At 42.6% G+C, this 16,511-nt stretch overlaps 2 protein-coding genes across 6 annotated transcripts; one reads left to right on the forward strand and one right to left on the reverse strand.

Annotated features, from left to right (window-relative positions):
- Nucleotides 1-316: 316 nt before the first annotated feature.
- Nucleotides 317-11,540, reverse strand: sgms1a (sphingomyelin synthase 1a). Its single transcript, XM_088384632.1, has 6 exons — nt 11,385-11,540; nt 3,692-4,470; nt 3,467-3,584; nt 3,207-3,360; nt 2,650-2,816; nt 317-2,564 (listed from the first exon to the last, which is right to left on the reverse strand). Exons 2-6 carry the CDS (start codon nt 4,291-4,293, stop codon nt 2,388-2,390), a joined length of 1,218 nt encoding a protein of 405 aa, XP_088240758.1. The 5' UTR covers nt 4,294-4,470; nt 11,385-11,540; the 3' UTR covers nt 317-2,387.
- On the forward strand, nt 10,667-16,389 carry LOC148392995 (multiple inositol polyphosphate phosphatase 1-like). Of its 5 annotated transcripts, none has more exons than XM_088384629.1 (7): nt 10,696-11,315; nt 12,558-12,627; nt 13,203-13,975; nt 14,508-14,702; nt 14,772-14,869; nt 15,247-15,377; nt 15,476-16,389. In XM_088384629.1, the coding sequence occupies exons 3-7, from the start codon at nt 13,399-13,401 to the stop codon at nt 15,879-15,881; spliced, it is 1,407 nt and encodes a 468-aa protein (XP_088240755.1). In that variant the 5' UTR covers nt 10,696-11,315; nt 12,558-12,627; nt 13,203-13,398; the 3' UTR covers nt 15,882-16,389. The 5 variants fall into 5 exon arrangements, with proteins under 5 accessions (XP_088240756.1, XP_088240755.1, XP_088240754.1 ...); XM_088384628.1 differs by having other exon boundaries at nt 10,696-10,797; XM_088384631.1 differs by having other exon boundaries at nt 10,697-12,627; nt 13,203-13,330; nt 13,461-13,975.
- The last annotated feature ends 122 nt before the right edge of the window (nt 16,390-16,511 follow it).

Below are 16,511 nucleotides of genomic sequence, written 5' to 3' on the forward strand. Positions count from 1 at the left end.
ATGTCACCAAATTGCGAAAGTTGTTTGCTCCTGTTGCTAAGCCACAGTCTCTGGCCCACGCCCACACATTTTCTATTTTACAGTATAAAGATGACAAACATGAAAAATAAAAATAAAAAAGATGGGGGGGGCTTCAGATGCAACCCCAGCGCAACATCTCAAGTGTACAATTCAAATAACAATTCAGAAAACAAAAAATAAGTTTACCTGAACTGATGCAACTCAACGTGGCCACCTGCTGGCTACTTCTGGAACTGCAATGACGTCATTCTTTCAGCTTCAAAGCCAGAAAGAGTCCATTGAAAATGCAACGATATATAGTAAAACCTTTTTATTCAAGGGCGTCCCCCATGTAGATTTATCGTATCTTACAAATATATGGCATATGCACAAAACGGGACAAACTGCGTGTACAGATGAACACAAGGATCGTTAAAAACAAAATGACAGGGAAAAAAAAAAAAAAAAGCTTGATTGGCAAACCGAAGAGACTAATGTCTTCTCCGCCTTTCATCAAACATTATTACAGTCCAATTTGGACAATTACTTCAGCCTAATCACTAAATGACTGCACATGAGGAACATGTTGTGCTCTTGTGGAGAACAAAGAGATGATCGGACAACGTCTGTAAAAACACTGCCAAGCTTTTTGAACGATGTGCAAAGTCACAAAAAAAGTCCCTTTGAAAAGCTCGATAGAAGAAGAAGCAAAAAAAAAAAAACATTTGTAGTTTAGCTGTAACGTATCACAAGGGGTTGGAAGTTGAAATTAAATAGTCTGGTTTTCAGCCTTTGATTATCAAGGGATCATTAAATCAGGACATTTTTCACATTGCGATCTTGATGTCCCTTTTGCGATGCCTCACATGTGGATTGTTTTGTCGGTATTGTTTCGAGGACCAGAGTAAAAATCTCCAAATTTAAATGGGAATATCAGGAGAGGGGAACTTTTGATTTAAAAAGAGAATAAATAAAATATACTACACACAAAAATATCGGTAATTTTTGGCGTGTAGCAGATGACCCAACGATGGAGATTTTTGTTTTGTTTTCTAACAGTTCCTCTGAGGTAGGTTCCCCAGCTCTACTCTGTGTATGAAGCACATTCAGAAGCATTTCAATCACTGCTACTGTTCCACTCTGTAAACTACTTTCATCTTCTGCGAACATTCTCAAGTGATGCTTAAAAGGGGCACACGCAAACTGATATTGAGGCCGTATTTCAGCATGGCGAACACTCATTCATTGATTGTACTCAAAACAGAGACTCTCCACACTTCGCTTTTCCATCGACAAGGTGTGTGACAAGAGCAGTAAAATACACTTTCCATATTAAGCAGTAAGCATGTGCCCCTCTTTAGCGCTGGTGTTGTTTGCTTCAAGACTTAATAAATGAAATGAGACAGACATTATAAAAATAATAATAACAGTCATATTTTCTGTCATCAAAGCGTAAATGAAAATTGTCAATAAATACAAAGGCGGGACATAACATTAATTTGGGGAAGCCCAATCTACGTAGCAGTAAGGCTGGCATTTGATATCTTTTGTTTTGATTTTTTTTTTGGTGTGGGGGGGCGGGGTTACATTCATGGGAACAAAATGGGACCCCTTGCGACTGCAATGTAGCCCAAGGTAGGCAAGACACGCTGTACTTGAAGTTGTGACACAATCAAGCAAGTAAAGGCACTGTGTTATTTTGTTATAGATCCTTAGGATATTTTGAAAAAAGTAAAAATTTTTAAGAAAACAAAACAAGAATTTTTTTGGTGGATTTTTTTTTTCGAAAAATAAAATGCTTAGAAAAAATAGTTATTTGCACCTTTGACTCGTTTATATTACAAACACGGAAATTACTTTGAAAAAAAAACAAACGCAGGTGACATTAACTTAAATATAGTCGCTGTCCAACAAAAAAAATTAACAAATTTCTTAATTTAAAACAAAATTTTACTTTGTAGTGATTTTTTTTTTTTTAAAAAAAAGAAAAAGATGGATTTTTTTTTTTTTTAATTGGACAGCTATAATTGGGAAAGAGAAAAAGCCTGAATACATTTAACATGATTTTGTGCAGAGTCCAAGAGGGGGCGAACGACTCTTTAGATACGTTAATATTACAGAGATTATTTTTTTAAAAGGCTATAAATTCTAACGTGACACACGAAAAGAACGAAATATTGAAAGAAAGAAAAAGAAATGAGATACTACCTGCACAGAACGACAACAGAAATAAAGGAGGGGACAGGAGAACTAACAGAGGGATCACCTGCTTTTAGAGGGAGGAGGGGAAGGACTGCGCTACATCGAAGCAGTACGTTCCTCCTTTTAAAAACAAAAAACAAAAACAGCACTTTTGGAATTCACAGTCCTGCCTGTCGTGACGAGCGTCACTGGACGTCCAGCCGGGTGTACACGATGCCGCGGTTCCACTGCACGGTCCGTACCCACGGCGGCAGCTGGTAGGAGCGGGGCACGATGCCGCTGACGTTCTCCTCCAAGTACTGGAAGGGCCGGTACCACCACACCCGCGAGAAAAAGTTACTCTGCGACGTCTCTTTCAGCGACTGGCGACCACAAAGCATGGAGGACAGGTAAGATTTTTCTTCTTCTTCTTTTTTTTTTTAACGTAAAACAGAAATTCCGGCCCACCTGCTGGTTCGCCATGGTGTGGTACCACCAGAAGAGGCGTGTAGTGATGAAGTAGGCCACCACCACATCCACAGTGTAGTGGTCGTGCGCCAGAAGGATGCAGAAGACTCCCACGGCGCTCAAGGTCCAGCAGAACCAGTGGTACCACCAGAACCGTCTGGGGGAATCTGCCCAAAAAACAGTGGTTAAAAAAAACCCTCTTTAAAAGAACAATAATCCAGTTGTTATTCTCGCCACCAGAGGTCGCTGTTGCACCAGTGAGGTAATCTCACTCGACCAGCCAGTGTGATAACTAAAATATCAGATCATAAAAACTTGCACAAGTTGACCCCAAGCAAGTCTAAAGCAGCCAACGTGGTGAGGAACAGAAAATAGTGTTACGCAAGTTTTTTTCTTTACATGAAGCTAACATGTGGCACGTTAGCGGTTAGTCAAATATGTGCAGTCAGTTTCCTGTGTGACTCCATTTCATGACACATTTAGAGAAGTGTAACTTTTTGAGACTTTCAGTCACGCACTTCATAACTAACATTTTTCGCTGGTGCATCTCCACTTACACTCCTTGATGAAGAGGTATGTTAGCGTTAGCATGACCGTGTGACCGCTGTACAGGTAATCTCCGCACATGGTGTGCGAGCCGGTGATGGAGAGGCCTCCGCCGGCAATCATCTTCATCACTCTCCTCATCTGTGCTTCCCAGTCTCCCATAAGCTGAAAGAGGCACAGTTAATCATCACAATGTTGATGATTTTGCAGACAGACTCACGGGCTTTGTTCCTCCCTTGAGGCAAATCAAGGATTGTCGTGTGGATCGTACCTTGGGAGAGCATTTGAAGTGCATCCCGGGGACAGGCAGAGTGGTGATGTACATGGTGATGCACCGATACAAATATAGTGTACCCACGATGAAAAAGAAGCGTCTGCCTATGATTGACCTGGAAAAAAAAAAGTTATAAATTTCATCTCTAGCGAGATTGCTCTTTTTAAGGATATGACAATCAACTGCTCGGTTCCCCCATCCCCAAAAGAGTCAAACTCATACCTGTGCTTGAGGACAGCCCACTGGACGAGCCACAGCGCCACCAGCAGCATGCCGTTAATTTCGCAGATGGAGAAGGCCCATTCGACCCTGTTGAAGAGGTCGAAAAACTTGTCGGGCAGCGGCGGGGTGTGCTCTTTGGGCGGCACCCTCTCGTGGACCACCGAGATCACGATGGTGGTGGTGACGAAGCACACCACAGCGTAGACGAACGCCACGCCCGTCTTGCCCCACTCGGGCGGGAAGGACGTGCGCGAGGTTTCCATCGGAGGGATGGGGATGTGCACCATCTCCGCTGTCCGCAAGGCGCCGTTCCTCTGCGCTTCCGCCGTCCCGTTGGGCAGTCCGCCGGCGTGGCCGTTGGCGTGGCCGTTCCTGTGCGCTTCCATGTGGGTCTCGAAGCGCAGCGTCTCCAGGCGCTCCAGCAGACGCTGCCCGCCGTCCGACGACACCAGCAGGAGCGGCAGCGCGTGGAAGTCGGAAGATGTGAGCCGCAGGAGGGCGGCGCCGTCCGGGCGCCCGAGCGCGTCGATGTACTCCGGCATGCCTTCTTTGCTCAGCCAGTCCGCCACATCCTCGGCGGACCACGCCGATACCTTGGTCATCTCGGCACGTGCTGGGACGAAGGGACGGGAGAGGTTGGGCGCTCTTAAAGGGCAGTTTTAAGTCCACACCAGATCCGGTGCATGGTGTTTAAGGAGCATCGAATGTCGGGGGCACCCGGAGGGACCCCTCGTTGTCACGATCAACGGGAAGTCCTGGTCGCTTTTGCCGTCGCACACCTGTCGAAGCAGATAAATGCTTTTATTTTTAATCTCTTCCTTTGATAACGAGACCACTTTTAATGTGCAACTCGGCATATCCCAAGTTCTGCTATTTGCCCTTTCTTTTTTATCATTCATGTGTGACTCATTATAAAAGTTCGGGGATTTTTTTTTTCGCATCTCCACACAGTCATGTGGCTATAACGATGAAGGAAAAAAAACACATTCGAACAGCAAAGGCCATATTGTATTAAAAGTGTTAAACTAAGATTACCCACAGGCCTAAAAAATATATTCATCTTTTCACTCCCACTGTAAATGATAAGAAGATAAAATCTAACCTTGACATCTACCATTTGCATTATCATCACATGGAGCGTTTTGTTTACAGAGCGCATTATCCGCGACGGACACGAGATGGTTCGGTTAGAGGTCGAGGAGTTGGAGGTCGCTCAGACAGGAGGGAAATGAGAGGATGGGGAGGGTGGGGGGGAGGAACCCATAAATCAAGTTCCACGCCCCTGGAAAATCTCCGTTAGCTCATTTCACAGCCCAACAAAACCTCACTGGACAAGCGAAAGCTGGAAGGGGCCACCTGTCATCGCGCTTATTCCGACCGAGATATGGAAAACAACGAAGGAGCGTGTGACTCGGACGTGTGGTTAACCCAAGGGAGGCAGGTCGAAAAAAACTTTGCAGCGAATCGTCCTAGCCGTGTGACAAGCCAGCTGCAACACTTTGCAGCGATAAAGACAAAGAACACTGAGACCGATCCGAGATTAGCTGTCAATGACTCAGCGGTGTGCCGAGGACCTTTGGTCCGTGAATCGGCTTACGGCCGGAGAGCTGAGGAAATAAGCTCACCATGACTGTACTGGAGACAGGAAATATACAATAATCCCAAAAGGAGGAGGGAGGGGTGGGGGTCACGAATTCTGGAACATGTTTGTGCGGACACATCAATCATCAGTGTGAAAGTAGAAGCCATTTTGGGTTGGTTGAAGAATCAAACACAAAGGTGAATAGTGGTCAGAGGAAGTTTTCTTTTTTTTTTTTTCGTAATTTGTATTTTTTCTAGCCACATGACAGGTCAGGGCGGTTTAAAACGCAACAGCGAAATCAAGGTGAACTTTGTTTGAGTCATATCGTAGCTCTCACATTGTTATCGGCGACTGAAGATGATAAAAGTAAAACATGGCGCAAAAGCAGATTTGACAAGGTTTACCTGCTCCTTATTTCATAATCCTACATTTCTTTAAAATGCATTTGCAGTCGTGATATGTTTTTTTGCCGTCTTGACAGCAGCACGATAATAGTTGAATTTGTCATCGTGAAAATCTCAACAGTACTTTCGCTTTTCCTTTAAGAGTTTAACTAAAATTCTCCTTTTCTGTTGCCAAAGGTAAAAAAAAAAATTCTAATTTCAAAGTATTGACTGATTTATTATGAGGTGGTGTCAATTTTTCAAAAACATTGTCAGCGAACACCAACTCGCCAAACATCTGCGAGTCAACCAAAAACAAAATCAGCACTCCCTCGGCATGTTACATTTTTTTTCCTCCACAAAATTCAGTGGGGGCCGAGTTGAACGAGAGGCTGGTTGGAGGGGGGGGTGCCCACGTGACGGGACCAGAAACGATCCCACCCAGGGGGACAATACGTCAAGCTGACACAAACATAAACACGCCATCTGCAGCTCATCTTTATGAAGCTCCGAGTGGAAGCAAATGAGTCATTTTGGGGGGGGGGGGGGAGTTTTGAAAAGGTCTTGGCAGGGGAGAAGAGAATCGAGATTGCCTTTTGTGTCATGCAACTGAAATACGGCCGAGTGTGAAGGCACATTGAGCATCTTCGCTCCTCACAAATATTGAACCGAGGACACGCCGGCTAATTATATATTTCCATGTTGGCGAGTCTGCAAAGCGATTGGTCGAAAATGTTTTATGACGGAAGGCAATGTTTTGTTTTTTGTTTTTTCTTAGGCGTAACATTTCCATTTCCTGTGCGAGACCTGCCCTGAAAACTGAACAAAACATTCCAGTGCAGATCATGACATTGTCTTGAAAACAACTTCTTTCATCTTCTCTGTTCACGACAGCTCCTTGTCAACGCTTTCATTTTTGCTTCTCTTTTTTCCCTGGCCCTTTCCTTCTGTCTCCTCCTCCTAGTTTGAGCCAGCGCCTCCTCCTCCTGGAGCTCCTCCAGCTCCCAATTTGGGGCTCGACAGTTGCTTCCTGGACTATGTCTGATTTGTTTTTCTTCCTGCCTTCAATGAAGAAACAAACAAAACAGTTGCATGTTGTGATCTGGTAGCCAGTCAAATAAAAAACAAAACTGATTTTGAATTTGGTGGCTAAAAGGTATCCAAACGTGAACAAAAGATGTTTCTCAAATGTTCCTGTATCAAATTGAACAAATATCTTACAAATTACTTTTCTTTCCCTAAAAAAAAAAAAAAAAAACTGAAATCTTTGTTTGGAAAAGTAATGACCGCAATCACTGTAAACCTCTTGTGGGAAAAAAAAAAAAAAGTATTTGCCCACATTTCAGGGAGTGTTTTGTCCAACGGGTGTGGAGCTTTGATTGGGAAATTCTTTTTCCTGCGAAAGAATGGTATCCCATTACAGGATATTTACCTTGTGGAATAAAAGCTAACTAAATACTCCCACCTGTATCCCTTTACACATGGAACACACACTCAACTAGCTCAATATCACAAGTACACTTGGTCAAATAGAAATATATATGCGGAGATTTTACTTTGGATCTGTTAGGGAACTAAAAAACAAAATAAAAAAAATATATAGTGTTTCTTTTTTTTCACTTCACTGGTTCTTTTATATCAAATTATTTTAGGTGCATTACCTGACATGTTTCGGCGGGTTCTTCCGCCTTCATCAGAGTGTCCAAATATAATAAAATAATTTGTTTGACATAAAAGAACCAGTGAAGTGATTAAAAAGGAAAAACAAGATGAACTTAGTACAACTGTTTCTTTTTTTATTATTTGGACTTGGCGGGAAATGAATGCTTTCGTAAAACCTACTCTTACTATCAAAGATGACAACAATCCAACGGTAGGCGACAAAAGTCCAAACAAATCCCTGCTGTTTACCGAATAAACCACTGCAGAACTTTGTAACCCGATGTGCTAGCTCCGCAAATGATACCTTAAACGAAAGATAACGAGCTGCAGATTCAATCGGCTAAAAAAGGTGTGGCAAAAATGTGGGCGGATTCAGCAGCTAATGTGATGTTGCTGACAACGCCCACACCCACATGCTGTTAAAAAGGGGACAAGGTGCTCTCCAGCATGCTATATTTATCCACAGAGGCCTTTTCTATTGATCCGGGCGGGCAAAGGACTTCTCAAACCCGAGAAAATTCGCAATCATCGCCGCCTGATTAACGTCTCCAGAAATCCGATTTTAAAACACATGTTGCCATGTCCTCATGATGGACGGATCAATGTTCAGGTATGATTTATGAGATGTTGGATGCAACACGGCAAGCATCATTTGTTAATAAAAGCAGCAAGCAAAGCACCACCTGCCACTCGAGGAGCAACTTCTGCGATTGGCTAGCAAGTAACAATATCGACCAGTGAGCCAGAAATTCTGGATTTATTACATATCATACGCACGATGACTAGCGGCTAAAACCAGAAGGCCAATCATCCGTGACAAAAAAGCAAACACACGTCATCTTCTAGAGCTTAGCAACGACTTGAAGCGAAGTGGCTATAAAACGACAGTGACTCCAGCAGAAGCCTCTGGAACTATTGCTAACCGCTCATAAGAAAGCCTCCTGTGGTTTTAGAAGCTCCTGATTAGGATGTCAGGCCTGTTTGGCCTCGGGGGGGAAGCGACACAAGTTGCAGATTGTCTCGGTTTGGTTGCGCCCGGCACACTGTGGGACTTGTTGTCAACAGGAAGCCATTAAGCGTGCTTTTAGCCCATCTTTGTATTTCACCGGCAATGTCGGCGTGGTGGCTTTAAAGTGAGCAATTAGACTTATTATCAACGCTGATGAATTATTCAGTAACGGGGAAATAGAATGTTGTTCGCTTCTCGTATGATGAACCCTTTCATGACTGAAATCGAATCTCCATCGTGGATTTGGACGATTTTGAGTTTATGTGGATGAATTATCATTTTGAAGCCATATGTAACATTTTCACAAACTTGCTTCACGTTGTTTTTCCGACAAGATTTGCTTCCTTGGAGGAACTCAGTCTTTAAAAATAGCCCATAAAATGAAACTTAATGACATTTTATAGATGTGGCCAGCAAATGGCCTGATCGTGATTTTACAGTGCCAATGGTTTTGTGAGTGTGTGGAAAAAAGGAGAAACTGGCATCGAGTTGTTTTTGGCCCAATGTGTAACAGATCGGCACACTCAGTGATGTTACGCAATTGTAGGTGGGGAGGAAGAGGTTAAAGTAAAACAGCATACCAATGTGATTTTCATCAACTCACATTTTGGATTGTGTTCAAATCTCAAAAGTAGGACAATGGCGAACAGTAACCGGAGACAAACTGATCCAATTTGAGATATGCTGGAATGCCGAGGTGGTAGAGGAGACAATAGACATACGACTTCAAGTCGCAACAGGAGGATCCCTTCAGCTCAGGATAGAAAGTCGTGCTGCTTATTATTCCTTTCAACAACTCCACTCGGCAGCCATTTGTTATTCCTCTGCACACGCAAAAAAAAAAAATGCTGACCTTGTTGCAGCCTTTTTCCTCAAGTACACAAAATCAGGTTCAAGGCAGCAGTACTAACCTAGAATTCCAAAATGCAATTGTAGGCCACAGGAAACTGGGACGTCATGTGAGCGAGAGTAAAACTTCATGCGTTTCTAAATATGGCACAAATTACTAAGGCACTTTGTGTTGTGGTTCTTTGGGGTGGGAAACAAAATGATCAATCTCTAAATCGTCCAATTTTGGGTGACTAGACTATTTTTGTTAATTGCCCGCGGTTTGCGTCTTCCGGTAACAGCGTTCCAGAGGAGAGAATATTCTTTCGAGTCGAGGCGGGAGTGTTTGCACAATTCTTTTCAATTGGGTAATCAAAAAATTACTGCCTGAGGGGCAAAAAATTATAAAAATGTGTCATTGTTGAACTAGTCACATACGGGCATGCTTCCGGCATGAAAACAATTTGTGAACAGCAAAATTGTCAGCTTCTACTAATTGCAACATGCCTTTTACTCTCAAACAACTTTTTTTTTTTTTTCCAAATCTGCATTTGCACACAATTTTTTTGTGAGCATTTGTACAGTTGATGCTAACAACACGGAAGAGGAAACCTCAAGAAGATGTTCTTCCATGCCAACAATTGTTGAGTGCTGATGACTGTTTGTCAAATGATGTAAATGAAGATTTGCCATTTTCCCACTGCTGAGTCATCATCAGACACCCCGACAGAAAAGTCATTGTTTCCACCAGAGGGGGGGGAGGAAACAGTCGTGCCTTCCCTGCTTGCGGACAGTCGGGTAGTCTTGGCGGTGACACATCCTGGCAACAATAAATCCCTTTGACTCAACATCTACATTGGCCCGCCGACTTAAACAACTGCAGGGCACTGTTAGCGTACAGCCTGAGAAAAGTTACTTTCTCACCACATATGCAAACAAAAACACAGAAAAAAAATATCGATGAATTACAACAGAGACTAAGCACCATATTGTCAGCCAGGAACTGTCAGATGCTCAAGGCGTTGTGAGCAAAGCTGCTACAAGTCTCATGCATGAAGTTCAAGATCTCTTTGTTGATGTTCTAGTTGATCATATACAAAACTGAGTCCTGAAACTTTTATGACAAATATCAGGTGGATTAACATCATATTAAAGAGATACTTTTTCAAATCTATACAATATTTTCTTACATATTTTTCTATGATTCTATCACATGGTGTTAACTGATCGATTCTCGCACCCGAGCCAGGTTTTTTTTTGTTCTGTGTCAAATTTTTCAAAAAGACCTTTGAATTATTTGAGAAGTCAGCTAGAAAACTGGTGCATTTTCACTTCTTCTACAGAGTCACAACTTTTAATCAGAGCAAAATGACATATCGCTGGAAATGTCTTGTAAATCAATTAAATTTGGAATTTTTCCACACATGTCCACTGTACGTCATCACGTTTGATTAATATCAAGTGGCCCCGTCCTGTTCCACCAAAACCAGACCAACGAGTCTCTGCCACTCTGTAAAACGTACTTGATGTTGTTATAACAACTTGAAGTTAATATTTACCGAGAGGCGAGCCTCGGTGCGGGTGTTTTGCTGTCCTCGTGAAACGTTAGCTGACACACCTGTGACATACTTTGGTGCTCACGGTAAGTTCATATAAACATGTTAAAAAAGAATGTACACTCATGTTTGGAGGCCGACGGTGAGGATGTGTTGTGGGGCTTAAGAGCTTAGGAGGCTGGAAAACCTAAAATAGACGTGTGGAGGGGGAGGCTTGGCTGGTTTAGCTAGCTCGCTGGGTTAGCCAACATCATACAAGACGCTCGGCTCGGAACCGTTAGCTGGTGCGATACCGCTCCAGAATATATTCGTAAAAGTGGAAAACACTACGCAGCGACGGTTTTCCACGCTCCAACAGCAAAAGGGAATATGGCACATCGGTCACTCGAATTCGGCGTCATCGTCAGTGTACGGTGCCAAGTGACAATATAAATGTTATGTTATTACACAAGGCCAGAGCTAAGTTAGTCGTAATTACACAGAGCAAACGTGTGTATGACATATTAACGACAGTGGCGCGGAATTTCTAAACTCATGCGGGGATAGTTACACCGGAGCTACGGTGGGTCGTTGGTTGACTGCCGGACGAAATCATCACACATGGGTGAGGCGATTTCGCCCAAACTGCCTACGACGTAGGAAAACATCATTCAACGAACAATCGTGACGTTACCTTTGCCCTTGAATCTTTGAAACGGTCCTTTTCAAAGTGGTGACGACCACTGGATGTCGTGTACTCGAGTCACCCTGTTAAATCCGACTGGCGTACTATTCCTGAGTAGGCGCTCATCAACAGTAAGAAGAAGTAGGGAGTCCTTCGATGTCGTCACGCATGTTGCGTTTGGGTGCTCCCAGAAAATATGGTGTTTTTTAAATTTGTTCATCTGCGAAGGAATAACACTGTATTCCCTTGCTATTTCGAGGTGTCGAAACACCCCCGACTTCTCAAATGATAATTTCAGTATATTCTCGTGTTTGTTTCAATAAAACAAAATAAACTGCAACGCGCTAACGCATTGGGTAAATGAGTCTTCAAATGTCGGATCCCATAAGACGTAAGTGAACACAGCAACAGTGCGAACCAGCAGAGAATGCAGAGCTAGAGTTGGATCTGTTTTGAGGATTCTTGCAGCCATCTGTTGGCCAAAAATGTAGCTTACATTAGACTAAAAAAAAAATGAAGCCATTTGGGTTGAAGAAAACAACAAAAATAGACATTGTTTATCAGAGGTTATTGATTTGTGGAGATCGTTAATGTAATCGAGCCATGCATCAATGACAATTTGAAATGATTCAAATTTGGCTTTACTCCGTGTAATTGAAAAAAGAAATGCAAATTTCGACTATTCATGTGATTGTAAAATAGAAAAAAAATTGTAAAATATAAAATGCATCATTTGCAAAACTGACAATTTTACAGGGGAGAAAAAAGGAGCATACGGAATTTTTCTGAACAAAATGTAAACATGGGACGAGATCTCGCACTACTCGATCTCGCGAGATTAGGATTACCCGTTTTAACGCAGCAGCACGCTGTTTATTCCGCTTTTTTTGGCTGCCTTTTGGATCTTGCAATTCGACCGCTTTATGAGACTCACACCGGAGTGTATATAGCAGATATCCTAAAGTGAGCTGTCAACAATTTGGAACTTGTCAGGCCAATTTGTTTTGACCGACATTTACAACATGGATGCGGCGACACGAGTGCTCCTTGCGTGGCATCCACAATATATCTTGCGAGTCAGGATGGTCCCGCTATTTTAGCTATTTGCGTTGACAATTTAATAGGAAAGTATTTACATTTTGTTCAACCATCCAGTAAGAGGAAAGAAGTTTCTCCTGTTAGATTTTCTTACAGGCTGCTCGTGCTCAACAACTACCCGGTTCTTGCTGCACGGGGAATTTGAACCAGTCAGGTCAGTCCTATCTCGACTCAAACCTTGACAAAAAACACGTTTTGCATTCTTAACTGCATATTTATGCCACCATAAAAGGTGTTGCGATATGGCACCCGCATCAACTTTAGACTAGTGCAGTTATTGTCGACCGATGGTTCGCGGCCCTCTAGTGGTCCGTAGTGGTTTTGCAGGTGGTCCGCGAAATTGGAAATGGAAAATATTTAAATTAAAAAAAATAAAGATGTATTTATTTTACAGCTAATTTTGTGAATTATTTGCCCATCTAAATGATTCAAATGTAGTTTAGATTCCCAAAATAGATGCAGAATGGTGCAAAATGAAATATTATTCTGCCAAAGCAGTTGCGTATTAATATTAGTATTAAAAGTATTAAAGCAGTATTAATGGTGGACCCTTGGAAAACAACAGTTGAAAACCCCTTGACTAGTCGTTACCATCCAGATTTGGAATGTAAACAAGGCCATGTGGTATTATATTTACTTCCAGTTGAATGGCATTGTTGTCTATAAACTGATCTTGGTGACTAAGTTTTAAAACAATCTTGATAACTTGGAATACTATTTGTGTTCCAGATCCAATATTGAGCCCTGAAGCACGTAACAAGTTACTGGGAATCCAGATAAAGTCTGTTCCGTGGATGTGACGTCTATTAAGCAATCCAAAGTCCACGTCATAGCTTTGCGCAAGTCTTCAAGGCAACGTGGGTTTTTTTTTTTTTTGTCTTTTAAACAAACTCTTGGACAGGACAGGACTCTTTTTGGACGAATCATGCAGATCAGCGTTTGGAGTATCCTCATTGTTTACTTGCTTGCTCTTCTTGGCTATTACAGCTGTTTTTTCAACAAATCCCGTCCAAGTATACCAAAGATCGCCAAATACTTTGGCACAAAAGGACGCTATGAGGAAGTGAACCCCTATCTTTTGGACGATATCCTGGCTGTCAACACATCCATCCTGCAGCCTCCCTTTCCAAAATGCCGTCCCGTTCATCTGACCGCTATTATAAGACACGGCACGAGAAACCCGACAAGCCCGATCTTCAAGGAAATGCAAAAGCTTTACAAGGCGGTCAAAAGTGCCACGCCCGACAAAGAGAGCTGGGTGTGTGATATCCAGACTCGATGGAAGATGTGGTATCCCGACGACACGGACGGTCGGTTAACCCAGAAAGGCGTGGATGATCACAAACATCTGGCAGTCAGGCTGTCCAAGCTGTTCCCCACACTGCTCTCGGAGGAGAACCTTCGCGGGGGATTTATGAAGTTTATGAGCAGTTCTAAGCATAGGTGCATCAACAGCACTTTGGCCTTCATGGCTGGACTGACAGAGCTGTGGGATATTCCAGGTACTCAACTCTCATGAAGAAAAAGTAATACGTAAATGTTTTCTTTTTTTTCTTATCTTAAACTATACAAAAAATATTTTACATCAATATTTAGCAGTCACACGGTCCACGTGCTTGTGTTAGGTAAATAGGAGGAGCACGATTGAAATCTCTCCTGCCGGTATGCTGCAATTGTAATCTCGTGATCGCACATGCCGTACGTGACATTTTGTCGTGTTTTTACACCATTCAAAACTATAAATGATTTTTATTTATTTTTTATGGAAATGTACAAATTAGGAAAGCTGTCATGTCGCGTTTTTCATTTTTCAATTACATATGTATGATAGTAAGACACATTAATCAATATTTATAACCTTTGCTTTCTCCTTGGGATATAACTAATCAATTATTTTAAGCAAACAACAAATAAGCTTAAGTAAATGTTGAGATGTAACGACAGAAGGAAAAGAACTATCATGCAACTTTTTTTTTTTTCCCCCTCATTGCTCATGCTTACGGCTAACTGCTCGCTTCCCTGTAATCATCCCAGATGAGACGTTTGACTACGAGGTGAATGACGCACTCATGAAGTACTTCCAGCTCTGCCCCAAGTTTCTGAAGGAGGTTGTCAACAACCCTTTAGCCCTATCGGAGGTGGACGAGTTCAAAAACGGGCCGGAGATGAGGAGGGTCCGGGAGAAGATAGCGAACCAACTCAGAGTCCCGGCCAAGAACATCACAGCCGGTCAGTGGTTTGATTTCATGTTGAAGATGTTCTGAGTTTTCACGGCGGGCGCATCTCATTTCTTCACAGACATGGCCGACGCCGCAATGAACTTTTGTGCTTATGAGTTGGCCGTCAAGAGCATCAACTCTCCCTGGTGTCAGAGCTTGGATGAGGATGACGCAATGGTATGGCGCCATAATATTCCGTTGCTGTACAGTTGCACCATATTGGAGATCGGATGACGGTGGACTCCTACTTTTGGAAGTTGAGCACCATTTTTCTGTAGGAACTAATGTAAATGAAGTAAGGTTGAACATTGCGAGCAGTGCAGTTAGCTAGCTAGCTAAAATAGCTTTCAATTTTCAGCGGGGGCAAGGCGGACTGAGGGTCTCATCAGTTTGAGCTTCCTGTGAAATTATTGGCCTACTAAAACGGCTTTGTTACACAAATAAGCCGCCATTATTCACATCACAGAAGATGTTTTTGCGTCGAAGCTGAAGTTCAAGCTCGGGTAGCTTCGTAGACTTAACGTAAATGACTTGACAATGTTTCGGGTCAACAGATTGTGGAGTATGCCAATGACTTGAGGCAATTCTGGAAGAGAGGCTACGGTCATGAAATTAACAGAAAGTCCAGCTGTATTCTTTTCCATGATGTCTTCAGTCGTCTGGACAAAGCAGTCAGCGAAATGAAGTAAGTAAAATCTCAGTCGACAGAGTAGCTTTCAAAGTCGAGAGGCTAAAGTGGTGCCTTGACTTGGCAATTTAAATATATGATTCAAAACAATTTAGGTCCGGCCAGCAGGTGACCGAAGTCGTGACCATCCAAATAGGCCACGGAGAGACACTTCTTCCACTGTACACCCTCCTGGGATTTTTCAAGAACGATGAACCCCTGCTGTCGTCAAACTACGACTCCCAGCGCCAACGCTCTTTCCGGACTAGCCTCGTGCTACCGTACGCGGCTAACCTGGTGCTAGCGCTGTACGACTGCGGAGGAGGAGACTTTAGATTGCAGCCGCTAATCAATGAGCAACCGGCGAGGTTCCCTGGTTTGACTGAGAATCAGCAGGCGTCCATGCCGCTCTATAAAGACGTCAAAGAACACTACAAGGAACTGATCCAAGGCTGCGACTTTGAGACCGAGTGTGAACTTTTTGGTCGACCTAATCGATATTTAATTAAGGAGGGCTTGTAGGTGCTACAAACGACTAAAAAATACAAGCTTGCAACACGTGTAAAAAAAAAATTCATGTGTAAAATGTCAACTTTTTTTTTACTTAGTGTAGTTACAAAAGGATCAAATAAATGAATAGGAATGAACGGTAATAAGAATCACATACCTCAACCAATAGAGCTGAAATTAATTTGTTACATGAGGAAAAATCTGATGTACTGTAGTTTGTACTAATGCTGCAAACCAATTCATGGTGCTGTTCCTTTTGGTGTGCTTGCCTTTGCCACTAAGAGGCAGTAAATACTCTTCACCACGGTGATTACATTATGTCAAAGAACTCTTTATTTCAAGGACTATCCCACAAGCTTCATGTTCCTAAACTCAAAGCAACCCTTCTGTAAAATATCTAAAGAAATATGAGTACACACTTGTCTGAGGCGTCAATAATGAAGAAGTTCACCCTTTAATTACTTAGCACTGCTTGTATCTACATGTTTTTGTAATGGCAAAAATGAAATGATAATCACGATCACTTCTTTCACTGTTTGGGATGTGTAAAGGAATTTCTGCAATGCCGGTTCATGACGTCATCGGGTGAAAACGCAAGTGTCATGAGGGGATGACAGCACCGACATGTCGACTCTATTAAAT

Source organism: Syngnathus floridae, chromosome 9 (genome assembly GCF_059516105.1).
Source record: "Syngnathus floridae isolate MCC-2025c chromosome 9, RoL_Sflo_1.0, whole genome shotgun sequence".
Taxonomy (NCBI): domain Eukaryota; kingdom Metazoa; phylum Chordata; class Actinopteri; order Syngnathiformes; family Syngnathidae; genus Syngnathus; species Syngnathus floridae.